General features: G+C 45.2%; 1 protein-coding gene across 2 annotated transcripts in view; it reads right to left on the bottom strand.

The window, feature by feature from the left end:
* The window catches only part of FAXC (failed axon connections homolog), a 70078-nt gene extending 52736 nt beyond the window's left edge, over positions 1 to 17342 (bottom strand). Inside the window, exons 1-3 of one of the 2 annotated variants that reach the window (XM_018053134.1) lie at positions 17033 to 17342; positions 16433 to 16554; positions 10843 to 10978 (exon numbers count right to left, since the gene is read on the bottom strand). In XM_018053134.1, the coding sequence (XP_017908623.1) occupies positions 10843 to 10978; positions 16433 to 16539 (243 nt within the window). In that variant the 5' untranslated portion in view covers positions 16540 to 16554; positions 17033 to 17342. The other variant, XM_013966473.2, reaches the window with a different exon arrangement.

Raw genomic sequence — 21608 nt, 5'->3', positions numbered from 1 at the left:
ATGCCCTTCTTCAGGAGATCTTCCCAACCCAGGGATTGAGCCCAGGTCTCCCACATTGCAGGCAGATTCTTTACCATCTGAGCCACCAGGGAAGCCCTTACTGTTCTGGCTTACTGGTTTGTTTGTTGTTGTTGTTTTTAAAAAAAAAAAAAAAGGCAGAAAGGAAGGTGAGAGCTGAAATGATCTTCATCCTGGTCAGAGTCAGTCTAATTATAATGTATGAACAATCCAAAAACACAGAAACTGAAAATAAACCATAAGGAGGCATATACTGATTGGGCTACTGATCAGAAACCTCACTTGGAACAGTATCTTACACTTGAAAATGCTTATCATAATACCACTATATTACAAACAAGTGGTCCCAGAAATTACAACAGTGGGATATAACAAAGTGTGCCCAACAGACTCAATTCCAGTGCCTATGAAAATGCAGATTCCTAGGCCCACACCCAGATCACTGAGTCAGAATCCTGGGAAAGGTGGCCAGAAATCTGTACATTTGACAACCTCCCTTTGATTCATACCCACACTAGAAGTTTGTGGTGTCTCAGAGGAGATTCTGATCCCAAAACGGGGTTGGTGGGAGGTGGGGGTGGAGTCACAGACTTTATAAGCATTGAGAATGACAGGGTAACATCTTCTGATCCCTGTATAAAAAGATCTTAACAACACTGATGGAGCGGATTCTGTTATGATGATTGTATTTATTCAACTGCTTTTCTCAATAAATTTGGACTGTGTGAATCTCAAAGTTGATTTTTAAATCTGAATCCAGTTTTGGGTGGTCTACACAGCTTAATCAGAGTATTACAAACTTCTCATACTTCATACAAGTCAATAGTTTGGATACTATAGACTAGTAGCCAAATGTTAGTTCCTGTGCAGGAAACTGAACTCTCAGACATTGCTGATGGGAATGTAAAATAGCACAACCATTTTGAAACCATTTGTTAATTTCTTAAAAGGTTAAGTACACACCTGTCACTCAATCCAATCATTTCACTCCTAGGTGTTTACCTAAGAGAAAAGAAAGCATATGTCCATGCAAAGACTTGTACATATGCTTTCTCATGGCGGGGGGTGTGTGTGCCTGTGCATGAGCGTTCACTTGCTCAGTCTGTGTCTGACTCTTTGTGACCACATGGACTGCAGCCCACCAGGCTTCTCTGTCCATGGAATTTTCCAGCAAGAATACTGAATCGCGTTGCCACTTCCTACTCCAGGAAGCAGGAGACAACATTTTAGAGATACTATGAAAATATCTAAAGATTAGATGAATTCAAAAAATATTTTTAAAAAGAAACACAAAAGTAACCGGCAAAACTAAGTGTGAGATGACAGTAATCTTTTTTCCATGAATTTCAATTTTTCTGAATGTTATATTCCCTTTAAAATAAATCTATATAATTTTAAAATAATACTTAATATTCTTTAACTTCCTTAAACATATTAAAGAACACCTGGTCTAATTTTATTTAGTCAATTGGAGTCTAAGAATTGATGCTATTGAACTGTGATGTTGGAGAAGACTCTTGAGAGTCCCTTGGACTGCAAGGAGATCCAACCAGTCCATCCTAAAGGAGACCAGTCCTGGGTGTTCACTGGAAGGACTGACGCTGAAGCTGAAACTCCAATACTTTGGCCACCTCATGCGAAGAGTTGACTCATTGGAAAAGACTCTGATGCTGGGAGGGATTGGGGGAAGGAGGAGAAGGGGACAACAGAGGATGAGATGGCTGGATGGCATCACCAACTCAGCAGACGTGAGTCTGAGTGAACTCCGGGAGTTGGTGATGGACAGGGAGGCCTGGCGTACTGCAATTCATGGGGTTGCAAAGAGTCAGAGTGATTGAACTGAACTGGAGTCTGACTGGCCCACCAACAATAGTTTCTGAAAGTAATTTTCAGAAGAATGATGAAGAGGTAAATCCTCTTTATCTTTGCAAAGCTGATGTTTCCCCCTGCAAGTCTGCCCTAGATGATATTAATGCATCTACACTTACGCTACATTATTAGCACAGCAGTGAAAGGCATAGGCTTTGGGTTTAAAACTCTGCTGCCCTCATTCAGTCCTCATTTGTGTGACCTTGGACCTCCCTGGTCTCCCTTAATCCCCTTGGATTCATCTATATATAATTGGGATAATATGCTATGCCACGCTAAATCACTTCAGTAGTGTCCGACTCTTTGCGACCCTATGGACTGTAGCTCACCAGGTTCCTCTGTCCATGGGATTCTCCAGGCAAGAATACTAGAGTGGGTTGCCATGCCCTCCTCCAGGGGATCTTCCCAACCCAGGAATCAACCCATGTCTCTTATGTATCCTGCATTAGTAGGCAAAGAACACTAGTGCCACCTGGGAAGCCCATTAGGATAATAGCAGTGGCTAAAATTAAATGAGAAAATGCACACAATGTGTTTGATAGAGTGCCTTTATCAGAAGTATTAACATCACCATCCCCATTTCAAAATGGATAACTTGCAACCTTCAGAGAAATCCCAATCTTGGAACTTTGATGTGCTACACTGGCCACAGTGCCCCCAACTTTTGAGTTAAATTTATATCCATTACATTCACAGCACCTCTGGAACCATCTTGAAAGGTCCCCCGCTGGGTAAATTTGAGCTAAATTTGAGCACCTTTTGTGGATTATATAACACGTTGAAAAAAAATTCATGCATCCATTATTGTGAATAAGAAATAAATGCATTAGTCTCTGCCCTTGGTTCCCAGCACAGAGCTCCTAAAATCCTTATAAATTCCTAAGTGTTCAGAGCGTGAGGAAAACCTTTCGTTCTGAGGAGATGACTCTGAGTGGGCTCCTGGATAAACTGGTCACCAGAAAGACCAAGTCACAGTTAGAAGCTTAGCATTTTCAACCTCCTCCCCCATCCTCCAGAGAGCAGAGAGGGGTTGGACATGGAGTTATACTTCCCAGGTGGCACTAGTGATAAAGAACCCACCTGCCAATGCAGGAGATGTTAAGAGATGCGGGTTCAATCCTGGGTCAGAAAGATCCCCTGGAGGAGGGCATGGCAACCCACTCCAGTATTCTTGCCTGGAGAATCCCACGGACAGAGGAGCCTGGTGGGCTACGGGCCACAGGGTCATAGGGTCATACGGGCCACAGGATCACAGAGTCAGACATGACTGAAATGACTTAGCACACATGCGCACACTACTTGAGGAAGCCTCCACAAAATCCCCTAAGTATGGGGCTTGAAGAGCCTCCAGGCCAGTGAACACATCCACACTGGGAGGGTGAAACTCCCAAATACACAAGAACAGACGTTCCTACTCAGGACCCTCCCACACGTCCCTCTTCATTTAGCTGTTCATCTGTATCCTTTATCAAATCCTTCAGTAAGCTGGTAAACGTAAGTGCTTCCCTGAGTCCTGTGGGCTGCTCTAGCCTAGTAATCAAACCTAAGGAGGGGTCATTAGAACCTCTGATCTACAGTCCGTTGGTCAGAAGCACAGGTGACAATCTGGGCTTGCGACTTGCACCTAAAGCAGGGGCAGTCTTGTGGGACTTCACCCAGGGAATCTGATGCTGCCTCTGGGTAGCGTCAGGACTGAACCAAAGTGTAGGTTGTCCAGCTGAAGGCAGGGTCGACAGAGGATGAGACAGTTGGATGGCATCACCAACTCAATGGGCATGAGTTTGAGCAAGCTCCAGAAGATGGTGATGGACAGGGAAGCGTCGCGTGTTGCAGTCCATGGGGTCGCAAAGTCGCAAAGAGTCGGACACGACTGAGCGACTGAATAACAACGTCCAGCTGGTGTCAGAGAGGACTGACTGCTGTGGGCCTCATGTTTGACCAGAAGTGTCAGAAATGAAGTGTTTCATGCGAGTCGCAAAGGAGACTCATGGGGAGAAACACACAGTAGGGAGGGACTGGTTTCCCCTACACAGAAAGGAAAAATCTGAGTACTTCCCTTTATAACTACACACTATAGTTTTGTAGAAGAATGTCCTTCTGTTTTGAAGGTGTACCCTAAAGTTTGGAGGGGTGAAGTGTTGAGATTCTTACAGCATATGTTCAAATGTTGCATTAAAAATTTTTTTCATAAAGGTATACATAAAAAGAAGTAAAGGAAAGAAGGCAACATGTTAACAATTGGTGAAGGGCATAGGGGAAGGGCATATGGATATTCACATACTATTCTTTTAAGTTGTCTGTACCTCCGAAAATTTCCGAAACAAAAAGATAGTGAGGTGGTATAGGGCAGGAGGTTGGTGTACAAACAAAAACATCAAACAAATAGAACATTAGAAGTTAGGGCTAAGAACCAGAGCAGAGAGTTTCAAAAAGAGCCATTTCTTTCTCTTTTCTTTGTCAGATTTAAAAAGAATGATTGTGTGAAATACATGCTTCTTATACAATCAGTTATGGCAAATGATGCAGGTATCTTTATGTGAAAGTCACTCAGTCGTGTCCAACTCTTTGTGACCCCGAGTCACAACTCTTTGTGACTGTAGCCCACCAGGCTCTTCTGTCCATGGGATTCTCCAGCCAGAATGCTGAAGTGGGCAGTGATTCCCTTCTCCAGGGGCTCTTCCCGACCCAGAGATCAAACTCAGGTCTCCCTCATTGCAGGCAGATTCTTTACCATCTGAGTCACTAGGGAAGCCCTTTATGTGCTGCTGCTAAGTCGCTTCAGTCGTGTCCGACTCTGTGCGACCCCAGAGACGGCAGCCCACCATGCTCCCCCATCCCTGGGATTCTCCAGGCAAGAACACTGGAGTGGGTTGCCATTTCCTTTTCCAATGCATGAAAGTGAAAAGTGAAAGTGAAGTCGCTCAGTCGTGTCCGACTCTTAGCAACCCCATGGACTGCAGCCTACCAGGCTCCTCTGTCCATGGGATTTTCCAGGCAAGAGTACTGGATTGGGGTGCCATCACCTTCTCCAGCCCTTTATGTATGTATGTCTAAAAACAAGTATGGAAAGATGCTCAGAAGTATTTGTGATGATAATCTCCAGCTAGTAAGATATCATCGATTTTCATTTTCCACTGACACTTTGTTGAAATTGTTAAAATTCTTATAAGGGCCATATCCTCCAAATGTAATCAGAAAAACAAATGGTAAACTGTTTTCATTTTGGAAAAAAAAAAAACCATATCTGCAGGAGCAACTTCATTTTCACTTTTCACTTTCATGCATTGGAGAAGGAAATGGCAACCCACTCCAGTGTTCTTGCCTGGAGAATCCCAAGGACAGGGGAGCCTGGAAGGCTGCCTTCTATGGGGCTGCACAGAGTCGGACACGACTGAAGCGACTTAGCAGCAGCAGCAGCAGGACCTCCTTACATCTTTTTGGTAACTTCCTATGAATCTATAATTATAACAAAATGAAGTTTTAAAAATTCATCTGCCAATATTTATATTCTTATTTTAAAAAGCTAACAACTGCAACTAATACATCAGGCTTTTTAAGAAAACCCTTGTGAGTTCTTACTAATGGTCATCAAATATTTATCCTTGTCTCATTTCAATTAAAAAATTTAAAAAGCTTCAAATATAAAATCATGCTCTTAGGAACATGACATTTTAATCTTTTTTTAAAAGGCACAGGGCAAAGAAGGGGCAGAGGGTAGTGCTCCCTGGATTGATGACAAAATACCTCTCTACTGATCCTCCAAGCAGAGAGCCCAAATAGTACTTCCCAGGCACCACAAGCAACAACACAAACCCTCACTGAGGACGCACAAGGTCTCAAAGGATCCCCACCCTCACCCCCGAGACAGGATCAGAGCATCCCTTTCTAAATCATAAAACCATCTTCCTGTTACCTACCCCAATGAACACCCACTTCATTTATTCTACATAGAGACCTCACAGAAGAAACACTCCAATATCACTCCTTTCATAAAAAATATAACTTAACAGGAAATAATAATTTTAGAAGGGGTAAGCAGTCCCCCTCTTGAAGGTTTCTCTAGGCTTCAGAGCGAGGCGTGTGTCCAGCTGCTCCAGCTATACTAATGAAAAGCAGAAGCCTGAAACACGACCAGAGAGGGTTAGGCTGCTGCTAGAGCACTTAGACAGAGAAGGCAATGGCACCCCACTCCAGTACTCTCGCCTGGAAAATCCCAGGGACGGGGGAGCCTGGTGGGCTACAGTCCATGGGGTGGCACAGAGTTGGACACGACTGAGCGACTTCACTTTCACTTTCATGCACTGGAGAAGGAAATGGCAACTCATCCAGTGTTCTTGCCTGGAGAATTCCAAGGACCCCGTCTATGGGGTCACACAGAGTCGGACACAACTGAAGCAACTTAGCAGCAGCAGCAGCAGCAGCAGAGCACTTAGACCTTGACGGCTTGAAGGCAAGTAAGGAAAGGGCAGGGCTTCCCTGGTGGTCCAGTGGTTAAGAATCTTCCTGCCAATGCAAGGGACACAGATTTGATCCAGGAAGATCCCACATGCCATGGAGCAACGAAGCCCACGCCCCACAGCTCCTGAGCCTGCTCCCTAGAGCCCAGGAGCCACAACAAGAGAAAACCCATGTACAGCAGTGAGGACCCAGTGCATGCAAAAATAAACTTTTTTTTTAGATGGTATCATCTACATTCTTTCTTTTAAAAGAAAAGTGTTAGTGTCCAACACTTTGTGATCCCATAGACTGTAGCCCACCAGGCTCCTCTGTCCATGGGATTCTCCAGGGAAGAATACTGGAGTGGGTTGCCATTCCCTTCTCCAAGAGATCTTCCCGACCCAGGGATCAAACCCAGGTCTCCTGCATCGCAGGCGGTTTCTTTACTGTCTGAGCCACCGGGAAGGAAAAGGTAACACAGCATGGCAGCTGCCACACCACTGCCCACAGGATGACTTCATCAAGGATGGGGGGCATAGGAAATCTAGAAAGCCAGGAGAGGCCACAGAGCAGAAAACTCAGGTTCAGACCCTCATGCCAGAAGCGGTCACAGCTAAACGCAGTGATGTGGTGGGGAGTGATGAGGGACCAGTGGCAAGCGGTCACAGCTAAACGCAGTGATGTGGTGGGCAGTGATGAGGGACCAGTGGCAAATGGTCACAGCTAAACACAGTGATGTGGTGGGGAGTGATGAGGGACCAGTGGCAAGCGGTCACAGCTAAACGCAGTGATGTGGTGGGGAGCAGTCTCTCCCTCCAATGTGAGTCCCTCAGTGACACACACCTTCAAGCACTGACTGTCCACACCGAGCTGAACAAGGGTCTTTCAAATCCAATTGAACAATGATTCAAGCCTTGTGGAGTCTTTTGCTATTTTCTCCTCCATTGCTGGCTTCCAAAATCCTGAATAATCTCCCTGCCTCTCTGTCCAGACTCACCCCTTGCATTCCAGTTCCACTCACAAAGACCCTCTGTGAGTCTAAGACCTGGATCACCTTCAGTTCAGTTGCTCAGTTGTGTCCGGCTCTGCGACCCCATGGACTGCAGCATGCCAGGCTTCCCTGTCCATCACCAACTCCCAGAGCTTGCTCAAACTCATCGACTTGGTAATGCCATCCAACCATCTCATCCTCTGTCGTCCCCTTCTCCTCCTGCCTTCAATCTTTTCCAGCATCTTCTGCTCTCCCAGATCTCCCAGCCTGAAATCCAGGTTCAGGGTCATATTCTCAGAGGACCAGTGACCAAACTGAGCATGTTATTCAACTCTCCCAGCCCTGCCTTAGGAAGATCAGTGCCACACCCTGCCACCCCACATGTCTTCTCTGTAGAGAAACCAGCTCAGAAAGCACAGGCCACTGGGAGGTAGGACTTGGAGGGATAATATCATTAGCAGGGCAACCAAAAGCTTGGCTAGGTGAGGGACTTCCCTCTCTAACCTCCCAGCTGCTCTGCTTCCTGCTAAGAAGACCACCCCTCCCAATGCTGCTACTATGCTTAAAGTTGAACTTTGATCATCTGAGGAAATGCAGCAAACTGGAGGAATCACAGTGGTGTGGGGATGCCTGGGGCTCACCTCCCTACTTTACTTAAATTCCTTCAGAGGCACACAGCCTGCATCTTAAGCTTTAGACCTTTCCCAGTACAAAGTCCTGGGCAGGGAAGCTAACATCCCTGGAAAGAGGAGATCTCAAACCAAATTAACTGGACATCTAAGGGCACAGTAACTAAGAACAGGGTAGCACACTGAATATATACAATGTAAGGCAGAATGACTGGGAAATACCAATTTAATCTAATTAATGAGCATAAGAAATGTCCTCCAAGGGATGAAGGAAGGGATTGTAATATAAACCAAGGGCAAATAGTAAGAAGAAAAATGCAAAGTTGAACACAATAGATGAGATAAATAGTAGGATGGTTACAAGAAAAGAACAGAGGGATGCAATGGAAGCTCAGAGAAGTGAATTCTCCAAGGAGGAAGAGGAAAAGAATAAAGGATAAAGGACAGGTTCAGAGAAACAGAAAATAAAAGCCGAGATTCCAGGATCCAGATTCTAGGATAATCAGGAACAGGAAAGAAGAAGGGGAAACAAACAAATAAAAAAGAAAAAGAAATATGTGAAGAACATAGATAGTTTCTCAGAATTAAAAAGAGATTAAAGACTTCAGATGAAAAGCATTTATGAAGGACCAAAAAAATACATAAAAATCCACACCAAGTCAGAGTATGACGATAGTTAAAAATGTTGACATTAAGGATTTCCCTGATGGTCCAGTGGCTAAGACTCCATGTTCCCAACGCAGGTGGCTGGGATTCAATCACTGGTCAGGGAACTAGATCCCACACGCCTCAACTAAAAGATCTCGTCTGCCACAATTAAGACATGGTGCAGCCAAATAAATAGATATTAAAAAAAAAAGAGTCGAGCATAAATGCAAATTCTAAAAACTTCCAAAGAGAAAGAAAAAGAACCAGATGAACATCAGACTTATCAGCAGCAACATCAATGCAAAAAGACAATGGAGTAATATTTCTAAGGCACCGAAGGAAAAGAACTTTGGACAAAGACATATCAAAAGTGCAGCATAATAAAGATGTTCTGGGGCATGCAAATCCACTGAAGGTTTGCCCCATAAAGGCTCACTCAAAATATTCATCAAAGAAGTACTTATAGAAAAACATAAATAAATCTTGTAGGATAAGACATATGGGAAATAAGGCTAGTCAACTAACTTGGTAAGTTTTCTTAGCCAAAAAAAGGACTATAAAAAGAGAAAGGATTTCCAGAATTCCATAATTAACACATGAGGTAATAGCAACACACCTGGAATGAGCCTGAAAAGAAAGAAACCCAAGACTAACATGAACCTACTAACAGACTTGTATCATTAGAGGGCAAACACAGATTCTGACATGTATAAGAAGTGAGTAGGGATAAATAAACACGAATTTGGATCTTGAGAGCAACTGCCATAAGGACAAAAATAGGATTTATTTTAAATGACAAGAAAAAAATTTATCTATTAGACAGCAGGAAATGAAAAAAAAAGTAGAGGGAGGAGAAAAACATTAAATAGGATGTTAGAAATATGTCCTAATAAAATAATCATTACAAGTAAAAATGGATTAAACTCACCAATTAAGGACTCTCCAATTGGTTATAACTAATACATTGCCTACAAGAGACAAATACAAAAAAAAAAAAAAAATAGAGAAAGAGGATGAAGAAAGATATTCCAGGCAAATAAGCTGGAGATTCAATCTGAATATCTGATAATACATAATTCAAGGTTAAAAAATTCATAATGCACAGAGATGGGTGCTATATACCAGAAAAAGAAATAAAACAGTAAAAGATGTAATCTTTCATATCATATGGCCCTAAACAATATAACCTTGAATATATACATACTCTTATCTAAAGGCGGAATAGACAGAATGACAAGGAAGAGACAAATCAAAACATATACTTGACTATTTTAACTCAGTCCTTCCAGAAACTGCTAGAGGAGGCAGACAAAAAATAAACAGATATAACAGTTCTAAATGATATACTAAACATGCTCAGAGAAGTATATAAAAAGAGCTCTACTCTCAGAGAATGTCTTTATTCTCAACATTTATAACAAGTAGCCATATACTAAGCTAAAGTGTCAGTTAATTCCAAGGAATTAATATCACAAAGACTACCTGCTTTGACCATAAAATTAAAAAACATAACAAAATCAAAGCTTTTTTTTTTAATGCCTATGGCTAGAAATTAAGTGAAAAAGAAAAACATAAGGGAAATTTTTTTTTAAATATGACTGAACAACAATGAAAACACAACCTGTCAAATTTGTGAGACAGTTCCAGCCTTACTCAGAAAAAAATGTGTATTTTCAATGCATTCAATCTTCAGTTCCCTCTCTAAGGCTGAAATGAGCAAGTGTTTCGCTGACAGTCACCCAAACAGAATGCGAAAAGTTCTGGGGGGAAATCTCACAAAATCTACAAATATTTCCTTGGTGGCCTGCTGGATCCTCTGCCCCCAAGATTCATGAGAAATAAATACAATTTTTCCAATAAATAGAAACCTAAAGGAAAGAACCATGTCAGGCTCACCTTTATTTATAGCTGCCCAGAAGGCCTATCCACACTATTAACCAAAGAATACTCTTTTGTCAGGAGAAAAATAACATGGTCCCTGCCTGAAACCTATGAAAAATCCAGACTCTTCTTGATTTAATGAGATCACTCATTAAACTGGATATAAAAATCAAAAGACTGGAACTAAGGTTCCTGAGCACCTACTAAGAACTGGGCACCGCTGCTTTCATACCCACTTCCTCTGGCACCAAGAGGGAACCCTTCCCCCACTGTGAGAGTAAGTACTTCCCCTCCCCCTCATCACCCACCACCCTGCCTTGCCAGCCAATACTGCTGCCACGTGGATAAAACATATTTGCACACAAGTACCTGATAGGGTAAGTCAGCCATCCTTAAATAAGTTTCCATTTTCAAACAGAAAGGAGATAAACTGGGGACACCATTGTTAGGTCTTGCAAACTGATGCAAAATAATAGCATCTTTGGAGTCAATCTCTTGCTGTTTCCTGTCAAAACCAAAACAGAAAAAAAGAACAATCCGTGTGTTATACATGCGGTTCCCTTAGTTCCTCAGAGGTCCCTGCTAGGCTGCAGCTCTTCCAGGAATAAATACATGTGTTTGTCACAGGGCCTTACCTCACTCAGAAGCACTTTGAGGGGGAAAGCTTGCTCAAAACACAAGAGAACCTCACAAAGTCTGCTGTTACCATGACGGCACAGGCTCACGGCATGGGCTCAGGGGAGTAACTATATGTCACCCTCTCTCTAGCACCTGTAACCTATGGGCAGGAGGTATACTTTCTGGGATAGGTCCACCTCTTCTCCACTGGGCTGCATCTACCTGCCAGGGACAAGCTGGATGGATTTAAAAAGGTATTCTGTGCTTACTGTGCATCAGGCATTGTTCTAAGGGCTTCACAGGGATTATCTCATCTAATCTTCACAATAACCTTATGAGGTCGGTACTATTATTATCTACGTTTTGTAGATGTGGAAACTGAGGCACAGAAGATAAACCTACCCAAAGTCCCATTGCTAGTAAATGGCAGACCCTGGATTAAACCGTGTAGTCAGAATCTACGTTCTCGACTATGAGTCTGTTCCTTGAAACAGTCTCTTCACCCACAGGACCTCAGAGGAACAGTGCAGATCTGCTCTGCCACGACTCAAGTCTGCAGGGAACCTGAGACTCGACTCTGCTGATCCCTCTTCCAAACCATTAGTGCCCTCCCCTGGCCTTTCACCTGCAGCGCCCAGGAACCTACCCTCTGGGTGCTCTCTCCTCCTCTCTCCCTTCAAGGCTCCACACTTTCACCACACAGCATACACCCCCGAACCTCTGCCTTTTCCCTTTCTTCCTTCTCAGCCACACACCTCTTTTCCTTTGGCTACTTCTCTGGGTGATGAGGACTTCCTTGGCACAGCTTTTCAACAGCCGCCATGTAGTAGAAGGAATGCTGGACTCTACTTCTGGACACGTGGGGTCAAGTGCAAGCCCTACTTCCTACCAGCTAGCTATGTCACCTGAGACCTCGTCTACACTCTCAGATGGAAAGTGAGGACCATACCAATTCTGCCTCCTTTATCGTGAGGACTAAATAAGACAATATCTGTAAACCTTTGGTGGCTACCAAACACTTTGAACCAGCCGTGGACTTCATTCTCATTCAAAGAGATATGGTCTTATCCCCTTAAGGAACAAAATCTCATTCCACACAGCGCCGCTCATATACCATATTCAAGAACTTCTGCAACCTCCCTGTTTCACTCTACCCAACCATTTCTGAGTCAGATAAACCTCACTCTTCCCCCTTAGCATTCCCTGAGCCTCTGGTTCTCTCACATTGTTCCCAGTTTAATCCCACACATCCTTCTCCCGAAGCAAGCAAGGGCAGGTTCTTCATATCAGCTTCACATGGATGCCCATTTCCTGCAGAATCTCCATGAAAACAAACTCTCTTGGAGAAGTTTACCATGTGAGTGTCATTCCTGCTTAAAGAGTTAAAAACAACTCATTTTGAAAATACTGGTCAAAAGAATAAAAATATTTGCTGCCTCTTGACAATACTTGCTATAAAACAAACTTTTTTCATTTAGATGAGATGTTTGGGAGGTCAGATATTAAAATTAAGAAGCCATTTAGACTATGTTTCTAGAAAACGCAAACTGTAGATTTGACCATTAACTGATCTTGTCCAGTCAAGTAATTCAAGTCAGAGTAAGTTCATGTAAATTCAGCCAGGCAAAAATTAAAGAACTGAAAGAAGAAAAGATAAACATAAAATTCCCTGCTCCATTGGCCAGAACAAACTAATTCTGATGGTTAACTTGGGCCCTATCATAATAGAAATGGATGTGACTAGCATATGCCAATGACTTTGTGTACATTATATATATTATTTCATTCTGACAGTAACACCATAGAGTGAATATCATTATACCTTAAATTTAGTATTTAGAAAAAATTTATTTTGGCCAAGCCACACAGCACATGGGATTTTAGTTCCCTGACGAAGGTCTGAACCCAAGCCCCCTTCATTGGAAGCACTGGACCAGTGCTAACCAGTCCTAACCACTGGACCACCAGGGAAGTCCCTAAATTTTGTATATTATACCATATTTATATTTTATAGTAGACAAGGAAATGGAAGTTCAGAGAGGTTAAGTAATTTGCCCAAGGAGTATCAATTTAAGATCAAATTGTTAATAACTCTAGTTCCCAAACTCCCAAGCAGTTCAACTACACCAAAATGGGCAATTTCCCAGTTAACTTTATTAAAGTAGCCAGTTTGACTCAGACCACTCAAGCCTGGAACTTTCTGATGAAAGCCTATAATAACTAATGATGGCCAACTTTTAGTGAATGCTCACTATAAGGCCAAACTCTGTAGATTTGACAATTAACTGATTCTGCTAAGCATGTCACATGTTAACTCATGTCATCACCTCTGTGAGGAAGGCTAATATTATTATTCCCATTTCACAGATTATTTCCATTTCACACTTGGTAACCAAGTTTACTCTTGGGTCCAAGGTTACATGGTTGGTTTAAGGCAGAGTGAATTTGAACCCAGTCTGGCTCCAGAGCCCTTCTTCAACATCAGGAAACTCTCTAACTTGGGATCAAAGGAGCAGGATATCTAGACATAAAGTGGCCTTATGATAAGGAGTGTACAAGAGAACACCTTTCGAGCAGCAAGACTAGCCCTACTCCCATGGTGAAAGGTATCACAGATGACCATGCCTCTGTGTACTGTCGATGGGCTGTTAGTTTACGGAGATCACATGACCCATGGGCTGCTCTGATTCTCTAAATTTTCTAGGGCAGGCTGAGCCCCTGTGCCTACAGTGCAGACAAGCTGTGTGGGTAACAAGTCATTTCAGTATCATACAATTTACAAACAACACAGTTCCAAACGCTGGACTGAATTCAGGAGAGCTGCAAGTCTCTTTCCACTAGGAGAGAATAAAGTAAAGGACTGGGACTATATTTCTTTAAAAATACCATGATGGGAAAAATATGAGAAAAATCCAAAGTACCTGCTTTAGTTATTATACGGTATTCATTAAGTAAACATCCAAAATAATTCTCACCTGTCAACTTTACTATCCACTCTGGAGACGTACCCATAGATTATGGTTAAGTCAACACAGCAGGAAATCCAAGTACAGTGGTGAAGACTATGATTGCCAATAAACTCAGACAGTGTAGCCATTGCAAGATGGGTTTTCCATCCCACGTATTTCAGACTATTCTGAGTTTTTGCGTAAACTACACTGACAACTGAAACTCGTATTTCACATCAAGGGACGGTCTCTATCCTGTAACCTCTGAATCTCAGTGCTCCGCTTTCCTGGGTCTTCTTTCCCTATCCCTTCCATGCCCTTAGCAGATGTCAAAAACTCAGGTCGCTGCCACAGGCTTGTCTTCCCTGGGAACTGCCCCAATTCTCCTTTCTTTCTGCCATCAAAACTTACTCCAGAATTGGTGCTTGTTAGCAGAAAGTAGTACCAGTGTGGACGCCGAAGACACACATTCTCAGATTTGAATCCGGATCCCACTACTCTTACTGCATGGTCTCGGACAAACTGCTTAACCTCCCTCAGCTGGAATGTCCTCATCTACGAAGTGGAGATCAAGCAGTCAATGGTAGTGGCAGAGAAGGAGGCTAAACACCATCAGGAAGGTAAAGCACTTTTAAGCAGAGCCCGCTACTAAGGGCTCAAAAATGGGCAATTGTTTATTATTTGCATTACAACAGGGTTTCCCTACTCAATATAAACATCTGTCAAGAAACAAAAGTGAATAAACCAAAGATCAAAAACACTTCCTCAAATAAGTATCCAAGTGGGCAGAGGGCTCTTGAGAGTTGCGACCACACCTACCACGGTATGGCCTGCTCCCAGGGTCAACTCTGAGCTCTCCCACCCGCCTCCCCATTTCTGCAAGGTCATTTAAGCAAGTTTTAGACTCAGTCCCCTGAAGCTGTGCCTTTCTCCCTCCTCAGAGTGGAAGACTAGTGAGAAGCCACATGGTTCAGGATCCTCAAAAGGCTTTGGACAGATATCTAATTTCAGAACAAGTGGGTGACATTTTAGTTACTTGCACAGATGTTTTCGGTTTTCATATAGCTTGAAACCTAACTTGAAATTGAGTCCCAAAACTGGCAAATATATAAAATAATCTAGGGAAACGATTCGTGTAATGTTTAAAAAATTTGGTTCAACAATATTCAAGACACTGTGCTAAGTCAGAGAATTCAATGATAAGCTTAAAGTAAAACTTCTCAATTATGGCTTAATATGCAAGCCAATACACTGCCCCAGACCTAAATGATTTCCTCTCTCGGAGACTAGAAATTTTCCAAATACCTGTTAGGCTGTCACAATGTCCTCCTTGCATGTCTGCAGGCCCCTTAAAGGTCACCTATCGCTGTCTTTGTTTATAAACCTATTGTGTAGGATTCCCCATGGGAAAAAGGCATGCAGACACATTTTCTCACTCTTTAGAAAATACTGGCCAAGAGGGACATTTTGAGCTACTGAAAACTGCTCTTCCTGGTCCTCTCCCAGAGACAGAGGTTTAAAACGAATGGAAATTTTAACCATAAATTGTACCAATTAGCCACACCCCTAGTCCCAGGAGCCGACGGTATTATTCTACTCAAAGATCTGGCGTCCGGCTGAATGTACCAACAGCCGGGGCCTCCATTTTCTGATATTTCCGTGTCAATCCTGTAAACATTCTGCGGCAGGAAGCAGACGCAAGTGTTTACGGCACTGGGCAACTCCCGTGCACGCTCGTGTGCTCGTTCAGTCCTCAGATCCCCTACTGTTCGCACAACAATGGCATTTAAACCTGAAGATGGTGCTTAGCTTTAAATACCAGGTTAGCAGATAACCGGGTTAAGGCTGCATCAAAATCGCACACTCCGCTGTGCATCCCTCACAGAGACCCAGAGCTCTCTGGAGCTTGTGCAATTTTAGCCTTTTTATGATGGTGACACTTGGGAAGGGACAATGAAAAACTAACCTTTAAGTAAAAGCTAAGGTGAGTGGTTAATATTCCAGCATGATCATCTATAAACAAATAGGGCGTTTCATAAAAATGTAACTTAGTATTTCTACAGGGCCTACTTCTACTGTCGCAAACACACTGCACTTAGGATCTTCATAACGTACTAGTATGCTCCATAACAACCCAGAGAATTTTTGCTTTAGCACCAAACGATAGGGATTCAAGTGTTTTCCCCTCCCGGTACCAGTTTAATTATCCTGTCAACTCGAAACTGCCCCTCATGGCCGGGCGACCACGGACTGTCTTCTGACGAAAGGGTAGGACAGGACTCGGGCATTTGGGCAGCGGGGGAGGGGCTGGCACGGGTCCCCCCTCATGCCGGCCCGGCCCTAGCCAGGTGCCCCTCTCTGCGCCCCTGCGCGGGGCCCTCTCTCCGGCTCACCTAATGACCAGGAGTTCGTGGAGCAGATACGCAGCTGCGGCCAGCAAAGCTCCCCCGGTCAAGTAAAGGGTTTTCTTCCACCAGGGATCGGAGCCCAGCCCTGCCATGATCCCACCGTAATCCTGCAAAGGGAAAGCGATGATGTCCCCATAAAAGGAGAAGGGCTCCTCGGACCCGGCCCACCAGCCGAAGAAGGAGACGCTCTGGTTCCAGCTCAGATCCACCACGCACGGCCTGGACGAGGCAAAGCCAACCCCCCAGTGCATGCTGCGCGGCTGGCTGTGGGCGCCCCTCCCAGGGCCCGCGCCGCCCGCATGGGAAGGGGCCGGCGCGGCCGGGCGCGGGCTCAGCGGCGCGCTGGGGGCGCGGGCGGCGCGGGCAGCGGTGACCGAGGCGGCGGCGGCGGCACAGGAGGAAGGGCGCGGGCCGCGGGCGGCGGGCCTGGCCGGCGGGGCCCGGGGGCCCTGGGCGGCAGCGGCGGCCGCCGGCTCCCCCCGCAGCGGCCTCTCCGCGCCGCTCTTTGTGTCGGCGCCGGGAGAAGGCCGCGTGATGTCATTGCTCCCCGGGGCAGGGAAACAGAGGCGGGATAAAGTCACCTACCCCGCGCCCTGCCCCCGCCCCGCATCTCCGCGGTCCGGCGGCCTCCGCCCCGGCCGGAGCTGCAGGGCTGGGCGCGCCGGGCGGGCTCCGCGCCTCCAGGCGGCACGGCCGCGAACGGCTCGGCGCGCGAGGGCAGGGCTGCGGAGGTGGCTGGAAATGCGGCGCCGCTCGGAGGAAGCTGCAGTCGGGCCCGGATCTCCGTCGCCCCCCCTCCCGCACCCCGCGGCCCGTCCTCCGCCTCCGCTCCAGCCCCTCCCGCGGGCGCGAGAGCGGGGCGCGCGCAGGACTCACCTGGGGCCGCGCGGAGCTCCAGCCGAGACACCGCCCCGCGCGAGCCGGGGACCAGGGCCCGGGCCAGGTCGCGAATTACTTTGTTCTGGCCATCGGCAAAGCTCTGTGTCTTTGCAGAACTTACAAAAACGCTCTTATCACATTACACGGTTACCTGGGTCTTGGCCGTGTGCCCCCGGAGAGATGTCTGGTTTAACAACAACAAACGTGTACCCTAGAGTGACTTACCCTCTGAGAGACACAGCCCAAGTCCTAGTCTTTCCCCTTGGAAATCATTATCAGGGAACTTAGGGATGGAGCAGGGTGGCGGGGGGAGTGTTGTTTTTCCTTTTCGGTGCAGAGAATCTGTCAAAAGTGTGTGTGTGCGCGCGTGTGTTCAATTGTTTTTGCCTTTATTTTTAAAAGTTCATTAGTGCTAAGAACAGGGTCGTGCTTCATAGAAGTGTAGGATGTACACACAAATTTTAGCAAGAGCATGGATAGTTTAAAATTGTTAAAGGAACTGAAAAAAATTCAAGTAGTGGGGTTATCACTCTTAAGGTGAAAGGATGGATATAGGAATCTAAGCTTTTGTGTGAGGGAGGGGAGATTGGAGTGAAGGGGGACTCCTCCTTTCTGTTAATACTTCCCATCCCACGCCAGCCACTTAGAATAGGCAGTGAGTGCTGCCATATAGCTAGTAAAATCCGGGCGTGTTGTCAGTCCCAACCAGAAAAGGGGAGGGGCTGGCCAGGCTGGGGCCCAAGCACTCTTGCGCAGGAAGGACTGGAACAGACCACCGCGGCAGCCATTTAGGTGACCTCTCAGAAAGAAGCAGAGTGTGTGGTTGGAGGTGGGACCTTTCATGAACAGTTGCAAGGAGTGGAACTCAAGGGCCTGCTGGAGAGATAGAAGTTGTCATCAGACCGCATTCTAGGAGAGGACCAGGAGGCTGCCTAGGAAGCAGAGTGGGTAGGAGTGGGATCAGGGCAGAAAAGCTCTGGTGCAGAGACGGGACAAGCAGTGCTGGCATCAGGGATTCTCCACTGTTCTTCTGCGTCCTTCCCACGTGGCACTCAGCCTTTGCTCTCTTACATGTTGGGCCAATATTTAATATCCCCTAATTATTCACCTGAGTGTCTGGGTCCAGCCACAAGGGTGGGGTGGGGATAAATTACCTTGAAGGGAGGAATATGGAAGGCAAAAGAGAGAATCAACACTGGCAAACCCTGTGCCCGGAAAGCAAGTTAGAAACTACATGAAATTTAATGTTGAGATCCACAGAATGCATTGCACTCTCACAGCTGCTCTTGTCAGCAGACCTACACGCCCACTCATGGAGGCCACTGGCCACTGCTGCGGTCCTGGGAGTACCAGATAATTATTGAGCATTATCTAGGCTTTGGTTCAAGTATGGTTTAAATTTTCAGAGCTACTCTGAAGTAAATGTTTGGGTTTTTTTTTTTTGGCTGAGTCACATAGCTTGTGGGATCTTAGTTCTCCAACCAGAGGTTGAACTTGAGCCCTCAGCAGTAAAAGTGTGGCTTCCTAAGCACTGGACCACCAGGGAATTCCCTGAAGTCAATGTCTTTAAAAGCAGGTGTGAAAGTGAAAATTAGTCACTCAGTTGTGTCCGACTCTTTGTGACCCCATGGACTGTAACCCTCCAGGGCTCCTCTGTCCATGAAGTTCTCCAGGCAAGGATTGGGTTTCCACTTCCTTGTCCAGGGGGATCTTCCTGACCCAGGGATCAAACCCAGGTCTCCTACATTGCAGGCAGACTCTTTACCGACTGAGCCACTAGGGAAGCCACTAAAAGCAAGTGTAGGTAAAATAAAATCCTGTAAGAGAAGTTAAAATATAATCTTAAATGATCTGATGCAGACTAAAATTAGCTTTTAGATTCATGGCATAGAAGAGAGAAGAGTATTGGAATTCAGGCTCATATAAAGGCGAAAGAAGGTAGAGCAGGATCTAAGAAGTCAACAGACCTAAGCTGAGCAAAAGTTTGGCATGAGTATGTAGAACAAAGCTCGGGGAAACAAGAAAACCCGCTAGAGTTAAAGTCTCAGCAGCAACGCAAGCCTTAGCCAACACTTTGTACAAAATCAGACGGGCCTGTAGATGGAAAGGCTGCACCACAAAGGGGTGCAATCCAGTCAGAGAGAAGGGAGACTGTGTCTCAGGGGCAATGCCTCAGCCCCCAGGGTGGTAGTGTAATTAACACCCAGAGGGGGAGTGAACACAGCTAGGTTAACTGAGGAGACTGACTCCCAAATAGGGGCTCCTCAGAGGCCCCTGTGTGAAGCCAGATCCCAGGCTCAAGCCCAAGTGCCTGTGCAGCCTCCCACCCCCGGCCCTGCAGGGTGAAGATATAGAGAGTTGATCTGAGCACATCTCCCCTCCAGCTCCCCTTCCAGAGCTCCTTCAGCTAATGAGGCAGTATGAAGACCTTGGCAGCGAGAGTGGGCACACTCTTTACTCCACACCCCCACCACCAACACCAGTTCTGACAGCCTTAGCATCATAACTATGGACATTAACTCCAGCTATAGGCATCTTTTTTATTTTTGCTTTTTCAAAGACCTTATTTTACTAACTGCTAAGTTATTACAAGACAAAAAGAAAAAAAAAAAAAGAGGAAGGGTCTAGCATTTATTGAACACTTACTTGTCTAATGATACATTTTTCAGTAACTTGCCAAAACTATGTATTAAATGAGTACTGGCATCCCTGTTTTACAAATGAGAAAACTGACGCTCAGAGAGGTAAAATAACAATTTCAATCCCCAGAGCCTAGTAATGATAGAGTGAGACAAACCCAGTATGTCTCACACCAGCTGCCTTTTGTTTGGGCTTTCCACCACCTACGAAGGCGCTCATCCCAAAGACCAGGAGTCGAGCGCTGTCCATGGTATTTCTTCTTTAAGACATTAGTCTGTGTCTCAGTCTTCGGCTGCTGCTGCTAAGCGGCTAAGTCGCTTCAGTCGTGTCCAACTCTATGCGACCCCATAGATGGCAGCCCACCAGGCTCCCCCATCCCTGGGATTCTCCAGGCAAGAACACTGGAGTGGGTTGCCATTTCCTTCTCCAATGCATGAAAGTGAAAAGTGAAAGTGAAGTCGCTCAGTCGTGTCTGACTCTTAGCGACCCCATGAACTGCAGCTTACCAGGCTCCTCCATCCATGAGATTTTCCGGCAAGAGTGCTGGAGTGGGGTGCCATTGCCTTCTCCGCTCAGTCTTCTGAACCATGTCTAAATCTGATGGCTACAAAGCTTCAAGCATGCCTTCCTGTTACGCTATCACCTTTTGAGAAAGGTAGACTTAGCTCCTTACACAGCCAGTGCTATGCCTCTGCCATGTGACTCTGCAGCTTGGTCATAACAACGTGACAAGGGACAACTCAATCAGTGCTTCCCAAACCTTGTATACTCATCATCTGGGAATCTGCCACAGTGATCAAAAGGGGCAATTAGTTCAGTATTTCTCAAACATCACCATGTATATGAGTCACTGGGGATCTTGTTAACATGCAAATTCTGACTCAGGAGTTCTGGGGAGAGGTCTGAGATTCTGCATTTCTAACAAGCTTCCAGGTGAAGCCAGACCACACTGTATCAATCATCTGGAACACTAGCTTACAAGCAGCATCAACAACTCTGCCCCAAACAGACAGAACCCCGTATTGACTGGTTCCTAACCAACCCCATTAATTCACCATTCTTGATGAGTTTGGACACCAGACACACAGATAAAAGGGTTGGTGGAGTAGTAGAATCAGAAATGGAAAGAAAATGAATCAAGACTCAAGAAAAGCATTTAGAACAGTGAGAAATGCATGTTCCTTGTGAGAAGATAATCTGATGGAAGCCACGTGGAAGGAGAGGTGGGGGTGAGGTGTTAGGAGGAGAAGAGGGAGAAACCAGGGTGTCCTGGAGAGACTAGTGGTATCACAGCACCTTCTTACAGGAACCAACACAAAGAGCATAAACAAATGAGTAAAATATTTTATAATTTTTTTTTGTCCCAGAAAACATTTTCACAAGAATTTTATACTTCACGCTTCAAAATATAGCTTAAGAGATTTAAGATCCTGCTGTTGAGTAGGATGTGATGTTAGCATTATTGCTGAGTTTACATAATGAAATTTAGTATGCTATTTTTTTTAACTATCTCTGTATTATTTTTAAAAATAAACAGTTTACTGGATAACGTTACCCTGTATTTTTATTGTAAAGCTGTTACCGAAAGGTATGCGTGGGGGGTCCGGCTACTCGCCACTCAAAAGCCAGTGAACAGGCCAGG

The sequence above is a fragment of the Capra hircus genome, chromosome 9 (assembly GCF_001704415.2).
Source record: "Capra hircus breed San Clemente chromosome 9, ASM170441v1, whole genome shotgun sequence".
Taxonomy (NCBI): Eukaryota; Metazoa; Chordata; class Mammalia; order Artiodactyla; family Bovidae; genus Capra; species Capra hircus.
Note: the sequence above shows the minus strand (reverse complement) of the source record. Positions and strands in the feature narration are given on the sequence as shown.